The sequence below is a fragment of the Mya arenaria genome, chromosome 6 (genome assembly GCF_026914265.1).
Source record: "Mya arenaria isolate MELC-2E11 chromosome 6, ASM2691426v1".
Taxonomy (NCBI): Eukaryota; Metazoa; Mollusca; class Bivalvia; order Myida; family Myidae; genus Mya; species Mya arenaria.
Genome location: NC_069127.1, coordinates 42,547,850 through 42,564,350, shown reverse-complemented (window position 1 = coordinate 42,564,350; position 16,501 = coordinate 42,547,850). Strand labels below are relative to the sequence as shown.

The 16,501-nt window shown below is 40.3% G+C and overlaps 1 protein-coding gene across 1 annotated transcript; it reads left to right on the top strand.

Annotated features, from left to right (window-relative positions):
- The first annotated feature begins 7,344 nt into the window (after positions 1 to 7,344).
- Positions 7,345 to 15,270, top strand: LOC128236706 (betaine--homocysteine S-methyltransferase 1-like). Its single transcript, XM_052951777.1, has 7 exons — positions 7,345 to 7,515; positions 8,902 to 9,092; positions 9,356 to 9,550; positions 10,408 to 10,519; positions 11,118 to 11,296; positions 14,019 to 14,100; positions 14,333 to 15,270. Exons 1-7 carry the CDS (start codon positions 7,506 to 7,508, stop codon positions 14,674 to 14,676), a joined length of 1,113 nt encoding a protein of 370 aa, XP_052807737.1. The 5' UTR covers positions 7,345 to 7,505; the 3' UTR covers positions 14,677 to 15,270.
- The last annotated feature ends 1,231 nt before the right edge of the window (positions 15,271 to 16,501 follow it).

Below are 16,501 nucleotides of genomic sequence, written 5' to 3'. Positions count from 1 at the left end.
GCAGTCCATGCAAAGATTCAACATGGCTTAGCGAGCAGTCCATAAGAAGCATCAACATGGCTTAGTAAGCAGTTTATAAGAATCATCAACATGGCTCAATTAGCAGTCCATGAGAAGCATCAACATAGCTAAGTAAGCAGTTCATGAGAAGCATCAACATGGCATGGTAAGCAATTCATGAGAAGCATCAACATGGCTTAGTATTTAATCAATGAGAAGCATCAACATGGCTTAGCGAGCAGTCCATGAGAAGTATCAAAATGGCTTAGGAAGCAATTTATGAGCAACATCAACATGGCTAGGTAAGCAATTAATTAGAAGCATCAACATGGCTTAGTAAGCAGTCCATGAGAATCATCAACATGACTTAGTTATTAATCAATGAGAAGCACCAACATGGCTTAGTAAGCAATTCATGCAAAGCATCAACATGGCTTAGTAAGCAGTCCATGAGAATCATCAACATGGCTTAGTAAGCAATTCATGAGAAGCATCAACATGGCTTAGTAAGCAATTCATGAGAAGAATCAGCATGACTTAGTATTTAATCAATGAGAAGCATCAACATGGCTTATTGAGCAGTCCATGGGAAGCTTTAACATGGCTTAGTAATTAATCAATGCGAAGCATCAACTTGGCTTAGTAAGCAATTTATGAAAAGCATAAAACATTGCTGAGCGAGCAGTCCATGTGAAACATCAACATGGCTTAGCGAGCAGTCAATGGGAAGCTTTAACATGGCTTAGTAATTAATCAATGCGAAGCATCAACATGGCTTAGTAAGCAATTTATGAAAAGCAGAAAACATTGCTGAGCGAGCGGTCCATGTGAAACATCAACATGGCTTAGCGAGCAGTCAATGGGAAGCATCAACATGGCTTAGTAATTAATCAATGAGAAGCATCAACATGGCTTAGTAAGCAATATATGAGAAGCAGAAAACATTGCTGAGCGAGCAGTCCATGTGAAACATCAACATGACTTTGCGAGCAATCCATGAGAAGCTTTAACATGGCTTAGTAATAAAGCAATGCGAAGCATCAACATGGCTTAGTAAGCAATATATAAGAAGCAGAAAACATTGCTGAGCGAGCAGTCCATGTGAAACATCAACATGACTTAGCGAGCAGTCCATGAGAAGCATCAACATGGCTTAGTAATTAATTAATGCGAAGCATCAACGTGGCTTAGTAAGCAATTTATGAGAAGCAGAAAAAATTGCTGAGCGAGCAGTCCATGAGAAGCATCAACAATGCTTAATAAGCAGTCAATGTGAAATATCAATATGGCTTAGTAATAAATCACTAAGAAGCACCAATGTGGCTTAGTAAGCAGTACATGCGAAGTATCAACATGGCTTTGTAAGCAGTACATGCGAAGTATCAACATGGCTTAGTAATTAATCAATGAGAAGTATCAACATGGCTTAGCGAGCAATCCATTAGAAGCATCAACACGGCGTAGCAAGCAGTCCATGAGAAGCATCAACATGGCATAGTAATTAATCAATAAGAAGCATCAACATGGATAAGTGAGCAATCCATGGGAAGCATCAACATGGCTTAGTGAGCAGTCCATGTATAGCACAAATATGGCTTAGTAAGCAATTTAATAGAAGCATCAACATGGCTTAGTAAGCAGTCCATGGGAGGCATCAACATGGCTTAGCGAGCAGTCCATAAGAAGCATCAACACGGCGTAGCAAGCAGTCCATGAGAAGCATCAACATGGCATAGTAATTAATCAATAAGAAGCATCAACATGGATAAGTGAGCAATCCATGGGAAGCATCAACATGGCTTAGTGAGCAGTCCATGTATAGCACAAATATGGCTTAGTAAGCAATTTAATAGAAGCATCAACATGGCTTAGTAAGCAGTCCATGGGAGGCATCAACATGGCTTAGCGAGCAGTCCATAAGAAGCATCAACATGGCTTAGCGAGTAGTCCATGGGAGGCATCAACATGGCTTAGCGAGCAGTCCATGAGAAGCATCAAAACGGATAAGTGAGCAATCCATGGGAAGCATCAACATGGCTTAGTGAGCAGTCCATGGGAAGCATCAACATGGCTAAGCGAGCAAGTCCATGAGATGCATCAACATGGCTAAGCGAGCAGTCCATGAGAAGTATCAACATGGCTTAGCGAGTAGTCCATGGGAAGCATCAACATGGCTTAGCGAGCAGTCCATGAGAAGCATCAACATGGCTTAGCGAGTAGTCCATGGGAGGCATCAACATGGCTTAGCGACCAGTCCATGAGAAGCATCAACATGGCTTAGCGAGTAGTCCATAAGAAGCATCAAAACGGATAAGTGAGCAATCCATGGGAAGCATCAACATGGCTTAGTGAGCAGTCCATGGGAAGCATCAACATGGCTAAGCGAGCAAGTCCATGAGATGCATCAACATGGCTTAGCGAGCAGTCCATGAGAAGTATCAACATAGCTTAGTAATTAATCAATGAGAATTATCAACATGGCTTAGCGACCAGTCCATGAGAAGCATCAACATGGCATAGTAATTAATCAATGAGTGGCATCAACATGGCTTATTAAGCAATCCAACGGCATGGCTTTTTAAGCAGTCTATTTGATGTATCAACATGTTAGATAGTTACTTATGGGAATGTTTCTGGATTGTTCACGTTAATGGCCTATAATCTGGCATATGAATAACAAATGATAAAAACACTTGATATCAGTCTCTCCCTTGCCTAGCGTTGGGTATTTGAAAGTTAGTTATAGGAAAATGTTCGCAGTACTGGTTAAACACAGGAAAGTTGCATCCCTTTTATCGGTGTTATATACGGAGGACGTTAAAGAACCAAGAGGTCTCTTCGCAAAGAGGTATCGCAACCGGGTCTCTTGTATCTCACTCTGTTTCTTCAAATCTTCCAATGTCTTGAATTGACTACAAATCGCCGTCACTTCTATCTCATGTCACTTATGGCATTTAAACAGTTTAAGTCGTGATGGCTCCACGACCGGTAAGCCGTATTGCAGTCAATAGGGGCGGCCAGACCTTGATCAACTCAATTTAACAAACAAAATCAAACATTTCATACAGAAACAGTTTATATATGAACATGAAAAATTAACAATGAAACAGAAGTAAACGCAGTGACATACATACGTATTATTAAGGAAAAATATATACCGTTCACTTTAATAACGGAAATGAGATCCCATTGAGAGGAATTTACCATACAAATTAAAATAATGCAATATGATATAATATCAGCCTCACACGTTTATACATTTGTTAATAGATATTTATGTTCGTATTTAATAGAATACTTGAAGAGGGCGTTTATTGCAACACTCAAACCAGCAATTTTGTGTTGCCAATGTAATCTCTTTCTTGTGAGGAGCGATCGAGTGCTCCCGATTTTTTTAAATGAGCTTCTCTGAACCTAACAACAAACTATAAACAAGTAAATGATTTATTCATCAATATTTATCGCTTCAAGTGTGAAAATGATCGTTTTCAAATCGATAAAACAGGGTTATTTAAATTGCCTGTCAGTCGTACCGTCCGTTTTGATATATTTCAATGTTTTGAAAGATAAGAATGCTGGCAAAAATAGAGGACTAATCAATGCCACTTACATCGCATGTAATAAGATATAGAATCGTCCAAGAGAGCAATCTAGAAAACAGCTTGTATTTATTGCTTTAACAAGCTATGATATGCCTGTGTGGTCTGTTTGTAATGGGTGTACGTATGTGTCTCGCGTTCAGTGTCGCGCGGAAACGCGACGTAAGATTGTAGTAGCTTTCAATATTGTACCATGTAGAATAAGGTTATCAAAATGGATCAGCTAACATTATTATTGTAAAATAAAACTATAAAAATATGTTTGATAAAAACAACTTTTTGACACAAAAATGTATAAAATGATTAAAGAAAAAACATCAACATCAAAATACACGTATGTCTTGTAACGTTATTACAAACCTTTCGACAAATTTTATGGGTTTTTGATAACTTCTCCACAAACTCGTGGGCGATGTGGGTATTTTTTAAGTTTGGTTTACGAACCTTAGGACCCGATTCACCAAAGCTAAACAAATTTCGGATCATGTTTTTTATTTAAAATAATTTGTTTTTTTAATAAATGGGTAAACTTGTTTACACTCTGAAGGGATAATAGCCTAAGCTCTTGGCGGCGAATCATTGCACCTGAACCAAGGTGCCGCCCACAGAAACCGGTCGACCCTATTTAAGCGGAGCTGACCCCGTTCTCGAACTCTTCTTATTTCTTACTTCTGTTGTGTAACGTTTAAAATGTCTTAACCGTCTCCGTGGCCTAGTGGTAAAGGCGTCCGCTTACGGAGCGGAAGGTCGTGGGTACGATCCCTGGCTGCGTCATACCGCAATACGTTAGAAGTTGGTACAAGTAGCCCTCGGTATTAAACGGGTAGTGCTTGGAAAAGTGGTGTACTCAGTACTGGTTAACCCAGGAAAGTTGTACCCCGTGTATCTGTGCTTTACACTGAGCACGTAAAAGAACCAAGGGATCTCTTAGAAAAAGAGCTAAGGTATCACACCCGAATCTCCTTGTATCTCATCACTGTCTCTTCCGCGTGCTGTCCCTTCAGCAAAAAAAACAACAAAGGACCCCGTTGAAAATAATTGCTTGCACCTTCATGGGCTATCCTTGACCGCAAGGTCTTAACATATACATACATAATATTCGTAGTTACGTGACCAATTCTTGAGTCTGAAATTATTTACGGGTCTAAACCTCATTCAGTGATGTGTGCAAATCCCAAAGATACATTCATAATTAGACTTTATGAACCTATAATTTTAACATTGAAACGACTTAAACGAGCAATATCCAGGGGCGGCTCCATGATTTGTCGTAATAGGGGTGCGTTACTAAAGGGCGTAAGCTTTTGACTTACAATCCCCTCTGAGAACCGAAATTTATTTGGTTTAAAGAGTTGGCAGGCTGGTTTGGAGTAGCTCCCCAAAAAAGTTTCAATAAATTCTAGCCAAAAAGGTTCCTTATGGTCGTATGTGATCTTCGATTTTATTTTAATTTGTTTGTTTGTTGTTGTTGCTGTTTTTTTTTTTTTTTTTTTTTTTTTTTTTGGGGGGGGGGGGGGGGTGGAGGGTGGAGAGGGCGTACCCTTGCATCCTCTAGTGATATAGGATAACTGTCTGTGAATGATTGTGTCGTAGCCACTGTGCCTGGGCTTGATTCATTTGTTTGTCAGTATGTATCTGATCGTTAAGTGATTTAAATGACTTTGTTAGTTTATATTCTTTGATTTACTTGACACTTTATTGTTTCCATGTTGATACCGGCCCCGATGAGGCTAACTCTTTTAAGTTTGTAGTTTTAATAAGAGTGAGATTGAGCACTCATTAACTACAGTCGAACCCCGTTGGCCAGATCTCGCTTGGCCCGAATTCCTCGCAGGGTTGATCTGGATGATAAGGACCGATTTCTATATGTTGAAGGTAAGCATTCAAGCTGGGCTCAAATTTTCCGAGGCTCGAGGTATTTTCGCCGGTCCCTGGGAGTTCAAGCAAACGGGATTCGACTGTAGTTTAAACCCCCAATAACCACCTGTATCATGACCGTTACAAAGCGGTTACCCCACCGTTTGTTAGGGGCGTAGCTAGCCCTCTATTCATATGGATTCATAATTGTGCTAGGGCGGCGGGGGGGGGGGCGGGGTCATGCCCCCTCGAATTTGTTTGAAAACGATAGTGCAATCTGGTGCATTCTTCGGTTCGAATGTGCTTTATTTAGTACTGGAAATTGATCGTCTAAGGATCATGTAGTCAAGTACGCATACTGCAGCTCTGGCTGATGTTTTTCAGAATCATGTGCATTCAGCCGCGTACTCGCGTATAGGCAGCTACGCGCCCGTTTGCTAATACCTATATTATATATCCCCTGCATGTGTGGTATGTCTGTGGTGTTTTGTACGTTCTATGTCTCTCCCTTAGTCTTTGACATTGTGCCTTTCATCAAGGTCACCTGGAATTGTTTGGCTACTGGGCTTGTCCGTGTAGTTTCCATTGTAATGGTGCACGTACAACTTTCACCAAATGTAATGACTGGGCTGATTTCATTAACGCAAAGACAGCTTATCGAGTAGTATGCTAATGTAACTATATAATGGTCCTACCAAGACTATTAATAAACTCATCTCAATTTCAAATGCACACAACAGAAGGAAGATTCATCTTAAAATATACGAGACTTTACTTCTATTATGATTAAGCGACAGTTTATGAAACATATCTAAGCTTACATTTATGATAAAACGAACATTGTCTGTTGAGTAATTTGCAGGCACTTTAACAGCCTGGTAAGTGAACATGAAACTCAATAAAAAAATAAGAACTATATTACGTCCACAGTTTTGCTATAATCAATAATAAGTTCGAGAATGATCGTAGTTTAATGTCCATGGTAGTCAGCGTGTTCTATAGAAAGTTCTACAAGATGTTACTAAAATACCACATTACTCTGTCCGTAAACCATGATAAGTTTCCGTGCTTGATTATAAATGTCTGTCACCTGATTGTGAGTGTAGCAGGTGCGGGTCCAGAATTTTGTGTTAGAGGGACGTAACTTAGGGGCGTAAATTTTTGACTTGCGCCCTTCCCTCAGAACTTCCCCCATTTATTTGGGTTAAAGTGCAAATATCTTTCTTAAAAATTATGCAATCATTACAAAGCCACAGTAGAGTAAAAAGTTTGGCAAATATTCCTTATAGTCTTACAATCAGTTTGTGATAAAATTCAAATGTTTTTAAGGCAATATTTGATAAAATATTCTGTGGTAAAAATTGCTTTACTCTCGAAACACCTATACATGTACGAAAGGCATTTTATAACTAAAGGTGCTGTGACGCAAAAAGTCATGCATGTGGGGAGTCAAATGCATTATTATGCGACGACGACCACAACGACGACGACGCTGATGATGATGATGATGATGATGATGATGATGGTGGTGATGATGATGATGATGATGATGATGATGATGATGATGATGATGATGATGATGATGAGGATGATGAGGATGAGGATGATGAGGATGATGAGGATGATGACGAGGATGATGACGAGGATGATGAGGATTCTATTCGTGTAGGGTACATTTTAGATGTGAACCAGTGTTACTTCCCTTAGAAAAAAATCTCAAAATATCCCGTTAAAATACATTTGAAATAGCAATTCCCTTAACAAATAAAGATGGTATTGTCCGCCATTCGATACAATCAATTTGAAGCCATGTTAATCTGCAGGGTCATTTTTTTGCAAGTCCAAAGTCAGTAAAGTTGATACTGAATTAAGTGGTTTCGTAAGTTGATAGTGAAAACTGCCAGCCTTGATAATTGACAAAGGGTTGTTTTTACAAAGCCAAATAAAGGATTTAAGACACGACACAGTCGCGTGTGTAAGAGCTAAGCGCAATCATTGTGTGTATAGGAACAGCTTGTGTTCATATCTAAGACTTGCGTCGCTGAAAAAATGGGAAAAGGTATATATATATTTTACTTTCTATAAGATTTTAGAATTGTTTTAAATTGCAGCTAGCTTGTAATATGGAATTTACGTTTTTATACTGTACAGAAACGGGCAATTTATACGCTGTTTTTATAAGTTTATGACACTAAATTCAAACACTCGATACTGGAAAAACAACAAATGTTGTTTACATTGGCTTTTGTTATAGGGAATAAGGAAACATGCTACGTTATTCGAGAGTACCGTATATTAACTTGAATGTGACATCCTAGATATATCGAGGATATATCAGAATCTATTTTTCTATGTTTTTGCATAATGTACTTCTTTTTTCTTTCTTAATTTTTCAAACCTTTTCTTATTACCCGAAACGTGGATGTTGTATAAAATAATTTAATGTGATGATTAATTGTTATTAACCCGTCATAACATAAGCATAATAGGTATTTTTAATTGTGTCGTGCCTCATTTCCGACCCCATCCCCTATCCCCGCCCCGCCCCCTTTTGAGTTAATTGATTGACGTACATGTAAACCCGACATATACTAAAGCATACTAGATCTATTTTGCATTGAGTCGTGCCTCACCTCCGACGACACCCCCTATCCCCGCCCCGCCCCTCCAGACTGAACTCATTGAAGTACGAGTAAACCCGCCATATACTTAAGCATACAAGGCTTACTTTGCATTTAGTCGTGCGTCATCCCCGACCCCATCCTCCTATCCCCGCCCCGACCCTCCAGACTGAACTCGTTGGCGTACGAGTAAACTCGCCATATACTTCAGCATACTATCTTTATTTGCATTTAGTCGTGCGTCATCACCGACCCCATCCTCCTATCCCCGCCCCGCCCCCTCCAGACTGAACTCATTGAAGTACGAGCAAGCCCGCCATATATATAAGCATTCAAGACAATAAGTTATATTTTGCATTGCGTTGTGCGTCACCAGGTATAAACAATTCGAACTTCTTGAGGGCTCTTTCTGAGAATATTGTGGCAAGATACACTTACTTTGACATGTGGCATCTCTTTTCTTGTTCTGTAATTTTTGGTGAATTTTAACGATGTGGAAGGGGACACTGCACAATCGGCTTTGTTGAAGCAATGGCGGACTCACGGAGGAGTGGACAGAAACTATTACTGTTCTATGCTTTGGTGATAGGCGTTAGTGATAGATCTGGTGTATCGAATATTTTGTATGTCAACATCTGGATGAATAAGATAATAAACAATTTTAAGTTTGATGGCAGATGCTACCGTTTTTTAATCCAGCCAAATGTTTTTGAAATGTTAGATATGGGAACATTTATTGTTTTGTTCTATCGGCATATCAACAGTCAACAACATTTTATGTTTGTAAACAATAACTAAACATGTTTTTAAACTGGTTCTGACAGGTCTATTAGAGCGGTTGGCGGACGGAGGGACGGTAGTGATAGCGGAGGGCTACCTGTTGGAGCTAGAGCGGCGGGGATACCTTCAGGCCGGAAGTTTCGTACCGGAAGTCGTTCTCGAGCACCCACACCTTGTCAAGAATTTGCACGAGGAATTCGTGCACGCTGGAAGCGATGTCGTTGAAGCGTTCACGGTAAGAAATAAAAACTTGTTTTTGCTCGATTAATGAATACAATATTTTTTTAATAAACGAAATTTAGCAAGTATCAACGTTGGGTTGTAAACGAATCTTAGTAAATAAGCGTCTTTGAAGTCAGTAACAAAACAAGTTTGTAAACAACTGTTCCTGTGTTAGCATAATTTATACACGGCCACTGATAAACACTAATCGCTGAAATGCTATCATTTGATATTTTATTATAGCAAATGTGAACGGGTTAAGCTATTTATTTCTAGTACTACAGTCACAGGGAAAAACTTCGGTGTATCGGTCGTGAAGATGACCTTGAACGACTAAACAAAAACGCACTAGCGATGGCTCGAGCAGTTGCAGACGACACTGGAACACTGATGGCGGGAAATATTTGCGTTACAGGCGTCTACAATAACGAAGACGATAAAACACATAGCGCCACCAGAGAAATGTTTGTTGTAAGTGATTGATACACAAAAACAGGTAACTCGCTTTACTAGCAATGTTCAACGCCACAACTATGCTTCATCAGCATCATCATAAGCAGCAGCAGCAGCAGCAGCAGCAGTAGCAGCAGCAGCAGCAGCAGGAGGAGCATCGTCATCATCATCATCATCATGATCATCATTACCACCACCACCACCACCAACACCACCACCACTTTCACCACCACCAACACTTTTCACACAATCCACCATCAACACCAAGACCTTCAAAACTACCACAAAAACCATTACCACCAAGACAACCAAAACTACGACCAAAACCGTCACCACCACCATCACCACCAAGACAACCAAAACTACGACCAAAACCATCACCACCAAGACAACCAAAACTACGACCAAAACCATCACCACCAAGACAACCAAAACTACGACCAAAACCATCACCACCAAGACAACCAAAACTACGACCAAAACCATCACCACTAAGACCACCCAAAGCAACCACCAAAACCGTCACCACCACCATTACCACCACCACCTGATATCATCTTCATCACCACCAACACCTTTAACATATGCATAATCATGTTCATCATCATCATCATCCGTCAACGTCGTTGATTTTACCCTTATGCTCTTTTTTCGTGATATGGTAGATAGATATGCTAAATACATTCAGTATTATACAGTCTTCGTTACGAACCTTGAACAGAAATCATGTTCCAGTTTCTTAAAACATTTAAAATAAACAAAATACCCGTTACAGAACAAGAACTGGAACATGAGTTATGACTTTATTTAGACCTAATGATAACTTCATTGTGAAGAAGTACAGTTTATATAATAGTATATTGATTCTTTTCCAGGAGCAGGTGGACTGGGCGGTGGAGGGCGGGGCGGACTACATAATTGCCGAGTCCTTCGGATACCTTGGCGAGGCGCTCCTGGCTTTAAATGTTATAAAGGAACATGGGAAAGGTTGATAGAATATAGAAAGTGTTATTCTTGCAACACATTTAGTTTAGAAATTGTAAAAAACGAAAAAACAACTAAAAATATCATTAAACCCGGAGCCTTAGGTACATGATAAAATATTTTAAAATGTCACACTGTGCCGAATGTTCAGAACTTTGTTAAAAGTAATAACGTTGTTAACGGCATCGTTGTTATCTTTCAAATTAAATTTTTTATGATTTGCTGATTTGTTTAAAATAAAACAAGCATAGGTCAATCAGTTGTCTCAATATTTTTAAAAAGTACCGCTTATCATTCTTGTGAACCTGCATATTTCAGTTTTAAAGATTTGAGAGTTAACAACGAACCAGCTCATAACTTTGTTAAACAAAGCCATAAACATTGATTTTATATATTTGTTTCAAGACATCTGGAAAAGACTGCTGGTATTATTGAAATGCGTTTAACTTAGAAGTAATCAAGTAATTTGTTTCCAGTTTGTAGAATTAATGTAACTTGCATCAATTAACAGCATTTGCTTGTCTGCTTTCAATACATTATGTATTAAAGTCCACCAGCAATGAATTACATTACAATCCACACTTTGTTTAAATGTTTAAAGGGTTACCGGCCGTAGTGACGATGGCCCCATATGTCCCGGACGTGACGCTTGACTATGTTCCCATTCCGGAGGCCTGCAGACGCCTAGAGGTCGCGGGTGCCGCGGTGGTGGGCCTTAACTGCCAGCGAGGCCCAGAAACAATGCTGCCTCTCTTGAAGGAGATCCGGAAAGTCTGCAAAGTAAAAATACTTATATTTAATGTATATACCTTACAATTAACCAGCGCTCATATTTAATGTTTTTGGTCCTATCACCAAGTTGTATTCTCATTAGTTTTCTTTAGGGACACATTGCCGCCTTTTATTCCCAGACGGTCATTCTGCAGGCCCCTATCACCGCGTTATATTCCCGTAGTCATTTTTCTGGGCCCTATCGCTACGGTATAAGCCCGATTTCATTGTGCAGGGCGCAATCACCACGCTTTATTCCCAATATTATTCTGAAGGGCTCTATCGCCACGTTATATCCCCAGTATTATTCTGCAGGGCCATATAGCCACGTTATATCCCCAGTATTATTCTGTAGGGCCCTATCGCCACGTTATATCCCCAGTATTATTCTGTAGGGCCCTATCGCCACGTTATATCCCCAGTATTATTCTGTAGGGCCCTATCGCCACGTTATATCCCCAGTATTATTCTGTAGGGCCCTATCGCCACGTTATATCCCCAGTATTATTCTGTAGGGCCCTATCGCTACGTTATATCCCCAGTATTATTCTGTAGGGCCCTATCGCCACGTTATATCCCCAGTATTATTCTGTAGGGCCCTATCGCCACGTTATATCCCCAGTATTATTCTGTAGGGCCCTATCGCCACGTTATATCCCCAGTATTATTGTGCAGGGCCCTATCGCCACGTTATATCCCCAGTATCATTCTGTAGGGCCCTATCGCCACGTTATATCCCGTTATGTTTCCTGTATTATTCTGCAGGGCCCTATCGCCACGTGGTATTCCAAGTATTATTCTGCAGGGCTCTATCGCCACGTGGTATTCCAAGTATTATTCTGCAGGGACCTATCGCCACGTTATATTTCCTGTATTATTCTGCAGGGCCCTATCGTCACGTGGTATTCCAAGTATTATTCTGCAGGGCCCTATCGCCACGTTATATTTCCTGTTTTATTCTGCAGGGCCATATCGCCACGTGGTATTCCAAGTATTATTCTGCAGGCCCTATTGCCGCCCTGTCGCCGCGTGGTATTTCAAGTATAATTCTGCAGGGCCCTATCGCCACGTTATATTTCCTGTATTATTCTGCAGGACCCTATCACCAAGTTATATTTCCAGTTTTATTCTGCATGGCCCTATCGCCACGATATATTCCATGTATTATTCTGCAAGGCCTATCGCCAAGTAATGTTCCCAGTATTATTCTGCAGGGGCCTATCGCCACGTTATATTCCCAGAATTAGTCTGCGTGACCCTATCGCCACGTTATATTTCAAGTATTATTCTGCTATCGTCACGTTTCATTCCCAGTGTCATTCTGCAGGGCCCTATCGCCAGGTTATATCCCAAGTATTATTCTGCAGGGCCCTGTCGACACGTCATATTCCCGGTAATATTATGCAGGGCCCCATCGCCAAGTTATATCCTCAGTTTCATTCTGCAGAGCTCTATCGCCACGTAATGTTCCCATTATTATTGTTCTGCAGGTTTCTTTCTTTACGTAATATTCCCAGTATTATTCTGAAGGGCCCTATTGCCACGAAATTTTCCCATTATTATTCTGAAGGTTTCTTTCTTTTTGTAAGATCGCAACAATTATTCTGCAGGGCCCTATCGCCACAAATATGTTCCTTGTATCATTCTGCAAGGCCCTTTCGCCGCGTTAAATTAACAATATTCTTTTGCAGGGCCCTATTGCCGCGTCATATTCCCAGTATCATTCTGCAGGGCCCTATCGCCACGATGTATTCCAAGTTTTATTCTGCAGGCCCTATCGTCACGTTTTATTTCCAGATTTATTGTGCAGGGCCCTATCGCCACGTTATGCCCCCAGTATTATTCTGCAGGGCTCTATCGCCACGTGGTATTTCAAGTATTATTCTGCAAGGCCCTATCGCCGCTTGGTATTCCAAGGATTTTTCTGCAGGGCCCTGTCGTCACGTTATATTTTCTGTATAATTCTGCAGGGCCCTATCGCCGCCCTATCGCCGCGTGGTTTTCCCAGTTTTATGCTGCAGAGCCCTATCGCTGCGTTGAATTCCCAGTGTTATTATGCAGAGCCCTATCGCCGCGTGGTATTCCCAGTATTATTCTGCAGGACCATATCGCCACGTTATATTCCCAGTGTTATTCTGCAGGACCCTATCGCCGCGTGGTATTCCCAGTATTATTCTGCAGGACCCTATCGCCACGTGGTATTCCCAGTATTATTCTGCAGGGCCCTATCGCCACGTGGTATTCCCAATGTTATTCTGCAGGGCCCTATCGCCTCGTGGTATTCCCAGTATTATTCTGCAGGGCCTTATCGACGCGTCATATTCCCAGTATAATTCTGCAGGCCCTAATGCCGCGTCATATTCCCAGGATTATTCTGCAGGGCCCTTTCGCCAGGTTATATTCCCAGTTTTATTCTGCAGGGCCCTATTGCCGCGTTATATCCCCAGTTTTATTCTGCAGAACCCTATCGGCAGGTTATATTCTTAGTTTTATTTTGCAGGGCCTTATCGCTGCATCATTTTTCCAGTATTTTTCTGTAGGGCCCTTTCGCCAGGTTATATTCCCAGTTTTATTCTGCAAGACCCTATTGCTGTGTGGTATTCCCAGTTTTTTTCCTGCAGGGCCCAGTGTTCAACGCGGTTTTATTATCAGTATTATTCCGAAGGGTATTATAGCTGAGTTAGATTCCCAACCAATATCGCTGCGTCCAATTCCCAGTATTGTTTTGCAGGGTCCTATCGCGGCCTTACCAGTCCCGATGAACACTCGTGAAGACTGTCGGACCATGTTCTCACTCAAAGACGAAAAGACCGGTATGGACTCATTTTTAATGTACCGGTATGGATAAATTAATACCCAATATACCGGTATGCAAAAAACAGTTTAAAAGCAACCAAACAATGTTAACCTCCTAGAGAAGTCTTATAATAGGAAACAGATCAATATGCTATACGCACGAATCAACTTTTAATAGAATTTGACGAGTTTTTTTTTCAAAGAATCATGCTATTATTTGTACAAAAATAGTCGTAACTTTATTTACAGGTGAACTCTTGTATCCGACAAACATTAACCACTTCTTATGCACGCGCTTACAAGTGCGACGGTTTGCTGAGGCGGCACGGGAAATCGGTGTACAGTACATAGGTCTGTGCTGCGGAAATGCGGCGTATCTTACACGCGAGGTGGCTGATGTGTACGGGCGAAAGCCACCTTCTTCGCGGTATGCAGCGGATATGTCGCAGAACACGATGGTCGGGGAGGAGGCATCTCGAGTTAGCACGGCCGGAGATAAGGTGCGCAAGTTTTGCCTGGGGACCTTCACCAAGGAAGAACTTGACGAAATAGAACGATACATGAGCGGAGAGCTTGTCAGTGAAATTAAATAATGTCGACAGTTAATTTTTGGTTGACTATTTGACATCAAATTAAGCTATGACAGCATTACTGAAAATAAATTGTATTAAGTTATACAAGAGTGCCATTAAATCATTTCTTTACAATTTGTTAGGTAGCTTTGTGGATTAATACATCAGAGTTTCAAGGGAGAGGGAATACTTATTGTCACCGATTTTCCGGCATTGTATTAAACTATATGTCAAGTTACCTTCTTATGACGGTTAACGGCATGAATTGTTCCGGACTGCCTGGTTCACACATTCAAGCTTTCAGTTGTTTAATAATATAATGTGCACCGATGCTACTAGTGATATATACACGTTTTCTAAATTCGTATATCAAGCATTCGATTATGGAAAGCAACTGGTCTTACACGAATTATATATTGTACAACTTATTATACATGAAATAGAACCATTTATGCTTACACTGCTTTGATATGCTTGATTTGTGTAAAAACATAGGTACATGTTTTGTAAATATGTAATATAATACATTATATAATTGACGTACACAATACTACGATTTGTCATATGTATTCTTGGTTAGTGGCCTTAAAATACAATGAACAATATAATATGTTATATTATGTTATGTTTACTTCAGACGACACAATGTCTACAAATACGACAAAAAGCGGTGGTGTTGAAGATTATCTTCCATGGCCGAGAGTGTAAGATAGGTTTATTCCGACCCGAGCGTATGGTGTTTTGTTGCAAAATTAAGTAAAATTGAATTTTTTGCTGGAACTCTTTTGTGCTTAGTGAAAACTATTGCGTATGGATATATGATAATTCGTGGTTGTCATGGATATGCGCGCAGTGATTCAGATTATGTTAATAGTCAAATCGGTCTTTAAATAGTTCTTAGAAGAATAACGAATTATTTCGTGCGAGAAATCAAAAGAACACATCATCACAGAATGCTAGAGTAAAAGATACAAATGCAAGTGATTACAAAATAGACGACAAAATTGTGGTCTAAAATAAAAACAAAAACTATACCTTACAGGCACATGACGTCAGTGTGACGTCGGAATGACGTTGAAATGCCTTCACGTCTTCTCGGAATAAATCGAGGAACTCTTTAAAATATTTTTGAGACACTTGAGACAAAAACTATAGTTTTCATCATTGTGATAAATCAGATTAGTGGCATTACACTGATGTCTTCATACCTATAAATAGTGAATGACCTATAAAGTTGCTCAATTTTTTGGTTTTAACTTTTTTAAAAAGGTACCATATTTTTGAAATGAAACATGGCACAAACCCTGCCTCCGTAATTTCGCACATGTTTAGCAAATAATTGTCAATGTTATATTATTGGTAAGAAATTTGTGCAAAAACTAAACCTTTATCGACCTAAGTACTTTAAAGATATTAAAATAAACAATATATGCAAAGTATTCTCTCTTCATGACCTTGTTTGCAATCTGTTCGCCGTCTTTAAAGATACTTCTTGTTATAATTGAGATTTTTTCTTTAGTCTTGAACGACATACGTTATCAGTGTGGAGATACCACGTGGTTTGTGACGTCACATTTGGTTATTGAATGAAGCAAAAACATCTCGTTTCAGATAGAATTATCGCTGTAACATACTTGTTCACCGAGCGTGGAAAAGCATGTACGTGAAGTTAGCGGCCTAGCGGCCTTGCGGCCTAGCGGCGTGAAGCTAGCGGCCTAGCGGCGTGAAGTTAGCGGCCTGGCGGCCTAGCGGCCTAGCGGCGTGAAGTTAGCGGCCTAGCGGCCTGGCGGCCTAAAATGCTATCCTATTTCAAAGCATGTATACATGCATTGTTTTTCTAAAACAA

Coding starts and splice junctions, on each gene's coding strand:
- LOC128236706 (XM_052951777.1), top strand. Junction 9,093..9,355: donor ATGTCGTTGAAGCGTTCACG/GTAAGAAATAAA, acceptor ATTTATTTCTAG/TACTACAGTCACAGGGAAAA. Junction 11,297..14,018: donor AGATCCGGAAAGTCTGCAAA/GTAAAAATACTT, acceptor ATTGTTTTGCAG/GGTCCTATCGCGGCCTTACC.